Raw genomic sequence first — 5,365 nt, 5'->3', positions numbered from 1 at the left:
GTGTATGTATTTGTGTATTACACAATTAATGTTTCTTTCTACTTTTTAGACTAGCAAAGCTCGAAGAGAGTTTAAAAGATGAAGGGCTTTCAGAGTCCCAAAAGCAAGAAAAAAGGCTACAGCATGCTCAGAAAGAAACAGAATTTTTACGCCTCAAACGCTCCAGGCTAGGTGTTGAAGATTTTGAACCCTTGAAAGTGATTGGTAGAGGAGCTTTTGGAGAAGTAAGTGAAATATTTAAAATTGCAATGTGTTTTTTTGGGAGAGAACTATTGTTTCATTGTTAAACTTTTTTCAGGTACGTCTAGTTCAGAAGAAAGATACTGGACATGTCTATGCAATGAAAATATTGCGTAAAGCTGATATGTTAGAGAAAGAGCAAGTGGCTCATGTAAGAGCAGAGCGTGATGTTCTTGTTGAAGCTGATCATCAATGGGTCGTTAAAATGTTTTATAGTTTTCAAGTGAGTATACATTTCTTCAATGCTAAGTAACTTGACTTCATAAGCATTCTCTCTTATACTGAATAAAAATAACTGATTTTGTGCCTGTCCAAATTAGGATCCAATTAACCTGTATCTAATAATGGAGTTCCTACCTGGAGGAGATATGATGACACTTCTGATGAAGAAGGATACCTTGTCAGAAGACTGTACTCAATTTTACATTGCAGAAACTGCTCTTGCCATTGACTCTATTCATAGATTGGGTTTTATACACAGGTATGTGTTAACAATGCGAATAATTTCTTGAGTTAACCAATAAAATGAAACTTTGTTAAATTTACTGTCTTTGTTTTTTCTCTCAGGGATATTAAGCCTGATAATCTTTTGTTGGATGCTCGGGGACATATCAAATTATCAGATTTTGGTTTATGCACTGGTTTAAAGAAATCTCACCGTACAGATTTCTATAGAGATCTCAGCCAAGCTAAACCCTCTGATTTTAGTGAGTATTCGCTGTTCAATAGTGAGTAAATTTTTGGGTTTGTTATTGAGTCTTACCGTGTTGTTTTTAACTTTGTTTGCCAAATACCAAATATCTCTATGTTCTTTTTACAGCCTCCAGTCCTATGGATAGTAAACGTAAGGCAGAAAGCTGGAAGAAAAATCGGAGAGCTCTAGCCTACAGTACTGTTGGAACTCCTGATTACATTGCTCCTGAAGTCTTTTTACAAGCTGGTTATGGACCTGCTTGTGATTGGTGGAGTTTAGGGGTCATCATGTATGAAATGCTAATAGGTAAAAGAAAAGTGTAAATGATTAACCTAATCAGCCTTTCTCTGTTTTTACTTTCCCTCTAATAATCTTTTCATCGGTTCTATCATACAGGTTATCCCCCTTTTTGTAGTGAAAATCCTCAGGAAACTTATCGTAAAGTAATGAATTGGCGAGAGACATTATCTTTTCCACCTGAGGTGCCAATATCGGAAGAGGCACGTGAAACAATAGTCCGCTTTTGCTGTGATCCCGACCGTCGTTTAGGTTCTCAACGAGGTCTAGAAGAGCTGAAATCAGTTCCATTTTTCCGTGGGGTTGATTGGGACCATATTCGAGAAAGACCCGCTGCAATCCCTGTTGATGTACGATCAATTGATGATACATCAAACTTTGATGATTTCCCAGATGTCAAACTCGAAATTCGTAAGTATCACTATCTTATATTTATTATACGTACTTTATCCAATTTTACATTTTCAAATGTATTTAATTAATCTGTATTTTCTTTTTACCATTACTTTAGCTGCCGCTCCACTGCCTCAAGATGGAGAAGTCATCTATAAAGATTGGGTGTTTATTAATTATACCTTCAAGCGATTTGAAGGTCTTACCCAAAGAGGTACTCCCACGAAAAAATGAATCTCAAGTTACCAACTATCTTATCACGCTGTCAAGTAAATGTGGACAGTTCCAACGAAAGACTCTTTTTATTATTATCGTTTTGTTTATTTTTAGTGCCACCCATCAGATGACAATACTGTAAATATATAGTGCTCTCTTTCTTTATCTGTATGCGCCTGTTGTGTGAATGATTGTGCGTACGTGATGTGCGTTAGGCAGCTGTCTCCCTACCAATCTGCCTTATTCTCATGCAAACTGTTTAGTGTCCTGAGCAAGGAAGTGATATGCATGTTTCTTTTGAGTTCTCTCAGTACTGCTCTTTTAGCTCATTTTTTTGTTTGTGCTGCCGACAGCTGGAAGAGCTGTTTTTTAATTGTCTTTACTAATGTTATAGTATGTTGTATGTCTATTTCATAAATTATTTATGTTGTCGCTTTTATAATGTAGTAACATTGTTTTGTTTTGTTTAAATTCCTATTTGTCTTGCAGGCTTATTGTGGCACAATAATAATGTTAATGAAAAAATAATAATAGTTATTATTACCTATATCAGTGAGTAGGATGGAAATGTTTATTTTCCACATTAAACTTCCATTTCCTATCTTGGTACACTTGTGATTGAGTTTTGATGGCAGGATGTTAATATTTCTTGGTTTAATTTGGTACATGATCATGCTTGTTTTAGATTAGGTGATATTGTAGGGTGCAGACATTCCTAAACAATTTAGTCATCCTGTTTTGTTTTTGTTTTCCAAATGTAAGCCTCATATTCTAAAGAAGAGCATTTTTGTACTTAGATGAGAGGTACCACTCCTACTGTGAGTTGTGTAACTTATTAGTTCTTCTAGTTTGAAGCCTCTCTAGCCATATAAAAGTCTAAATAGTCAGAGGACTTTTCAGGTCAACCCAGATTTTCCAAAATACGTTAAATTTCCAAACGAGGTGTTTCACATATAAAGTTCTATGAAATCTTGTTTTTTATTCAAGAATTTTATTTATGATCTTACCCTCCTGCTAGTGCCTACAGCTTTGATGAAGGTACCTTGTTGATTGTTTTGAAGTCCAATTGGACTTGAACTAACAGTTAAATCTTCTTGTTTTGTGATTGTAAGGTCAAGGAGCTAGGTTTATCTCAAATGAAGTGGAAGTTTAACATATCAGTTTAGTAAGATTGATTGTTACCGCATGTGATATGTGTGTGCAGCTGTGAATGGGAGCCAGTCAGTCTCTTTATAATTAGTTATTTGGGTTACAATGCTATTTTGAAGCATTGTCTTTGCTTTTATGTTTTAGGAGGATGATAATTACACAGCACACCATTGTCTGATATTACCAAATTATGATCTTAAATATTTGAACAGAAAAGTGTCATTGGGAGTGCTTGGATTTATTTTTTTGACCTTGCATTCTATTTTTCTTTTTCTTTTTCTTGTTATAACTGAAGTGGATTGCCTCTCTTTCTTTTATAGGTTTTTTCCTTATGATTAATTTTGAATTTTCCTTTTGGTAATATTTTTTTATTAGAATGAATGATGAGAGATCATTCCTTGCTGGCTCCATGATGAAGAGTACTTGATTGTTTGTGCTGCTTGTATTTTTGTGTGTTTGTTTGAATGACTGTTGTAGTATGTTAAATAGTGAGTGATTTCATGAGTGTGTGTACATTTTGTCAAGTGTGAATGTGCTTTATGCAATAGAGTCACATATAGTCCAAGCATAGATTTCTACAAATGAATAATCTCTATTTATTTAACATAAAGTTATGCTTTTCAAACTGTAGAGGAGCACTGATTGTTGTACATAGGGACATGTTTATAAACACTCTTTACTGAAAGACAGTCTTAGAGAAAAATGTGCACTAATATTCAGATTGTTAGTGTAAATTTGTACTATTTAGTGCCAATATGAAGATGAGAGCTTAAAAAGATGTAAATTGTCAAATGTGATTTTTTTTCCTGTTCACTCAGAAATTATCCTAAAGAATTATTTTAGAGAGACTGCCTCCCCTGTGGATTTAAAGCCAGTGTTCTTTGATAGCTAAATTGTATTAATCATGATTTGGTACATGGCATAATCTTATGTACAAAAATGTTGTCAATAGAAAGTAAAGTTTGTTTCATTTTTACATGTACGCTTTGTCTATAAAACCTTACCAAAACCTCTCAACAATTTCATTGGAAAGGGAAAAAAAAGAGCCACTAAGGCACAGTGGTATTGCAATATACCTCTCCATATCCATACTGCCTCTTGACCTCGGAGTTTTGAACCCGAACAAGAAAAAATACCAACCTTCCGGACACCATCAACATTGGCCACAGGAGTCCCACTGCCACGGTTGATTACCCTCCATACACATCTCTTCGGAGAAATTATAACCTCCTCGTTTGTGGCTGGCCTTGCCAGACAGAGCGGGGCCATCCTGCCGCCCATACCGAATGGGTGGCCTACCTAGCGGGCGTGCCACAGGTCGGCTGCCAGCGCACGAACGCGGACGCCTGCTGGGGTAGGCATACCATTTGACTCCTAGAGTCTTTTTTTTTGGGGGGGGGGGAGGTCGTATCACTGCGCCCAGGAGAAAGAGCCCCCAAGGTACGCGAAATCGACAAGATTTTGTGCTCAAGGGCGGAGGAATTTTTTTTGATACGGTGGGAAGTGCAAGGACATCTGTCGTCCGACACGTGTGGTGCAGGAGGAACAGACTCTATGACTCGCAGCATCTGTTCAGCTGTTAAGTGAGGCAAGTGGGCAAGGTGCTAACGAGGTTGATGCTTCGCTCCCCCCGAGGAGCCCCGAGGACAATCACGATGTTTGAACCAAGCAGGCCGCAGCGCAGGCAGTCGCGAATGGTCGCGAGTGTACTCTTTGTTCCACGCTCTGCTGGACAGCACTATGTACCACGCTCTCTTCCATGAGTCGGAGAGCGGGGAGGAGACCCTGGGGGGGGGGGGGGGGGGGGGGGGGGTTAAGAGCCGCGCCCACCACCTGCGAACCACTATGATGCGGCTATGGACGTGATTCGGCGAACATCTCCGCCGCACTTAAAAGTTCTATGACTAATTGCGGTAGCCGCCGCGGGACCTGGGGAAGTCCAGCGCTCACTCGGGCGGCGCGGCGTTCGCCCAGAGAATCCTTTCTTGAAAACAAGGACGGATATTTCATCCGAAGCAAAAATTTGCTCTATGTACTCTCAAGAACGTTTTAAATTTGGCATGGAAGGAGGTCTCTTTTGGCCAAATAAGAAGGTTTCCTTGAATCAAGGAAGGCTTTTTTTGGTGCTAGATCCAAGATAAGCATTTCTTTAAGTGTACCAAAGAAATGTTTCTCTGGGTGTTTCCAACATTTTCCGGCGGCGTCGTACTTTTCCACGGCAGTTCAACTGGTACAACAACACCGGCGGCAGAATGAGGCGGCATCCGACGGGGCGAGTTGAGGCGGGGCGGGGGATGGCGGGGCGTGCGGCGGCAGCACGGCGGACCGCACACCGGCTGTGACGGCGGTGACGACAAGGTGGGGAGGACGGCGCTC

At 39.6% G+C, this 5,365-nt stretch overlaps 2 protein-coding genes across 6 annotated transcripts in view; one reads left to right on the top strand and one right to left on the bottom strand.

Moving 5' to 3' along the window:
• Positions 1–3,965, top strand: part of LOC113210767 (serine/threonine-protein kinase tricornered) — a 36,321-nt gene extending 32,356 nt beyond the window's left edge. For 4 of the 5 annotated variants that reach the window (XM_026428909.2, XM_026428911.1, XM_026428908.2 and 1 more), the window contains 7 exons: positions 50–224; positions 299–463; positions 561–721; positions 808–968; positions 1,061–1,240; positions 1,331–1,642; positions 1,743–3,965. In XM_026428909.2, the coding sequence (XP_026284694.1) occupies positions 50–224; positions 299–463; positions 561–721; positions 808–968; positions 1,061–1,240; positions 1,331–1,642; positions 1,743–1,858 (1,270 nt within the window). In that variant the 3' untranslated portion in view covers positions 1,859–3,965. The remainder of the gene's footprint in view (positions 1–49; positions 225–298; positions 464–560; positions 722–807; positions 969–1,060; positions 1,241–1,330; positions 1,643–1,742) is intronic. The other variant, XM_052266263.1, reaches the window with a different exon arrangement.
• The window catches only part of LOC113210744 (serine/threonine-protein kinase mos), an 84,647-nt gene that overhangs the window by 48,635 nt on the left and 30,647 nt on the right, over positions 1–5,365 (bottom strand). The window lies entirely within an intron of this gene.

This window comes from Frankliniella occidentalis, unplaced genomic scaffold (assembly GCF_000697945.3).
Source record: "Frankliniella occidentalis isolate FOCC.00 unplaced genomic scaffold, Focc_3.1 Scaffold36, whole genome shotgun sequence".
Lineage (NCBI taxonomy): Eukaryota > Metazoa > Arthropoda > Insecta > Thysanoptera > Thripidae > Frankliniella > Frankliniella occidentalis.
Note: the sequence above shows the minus strand (reverse complement) of the source record. Positions and strands in the feature narration are given on the sequence as shown.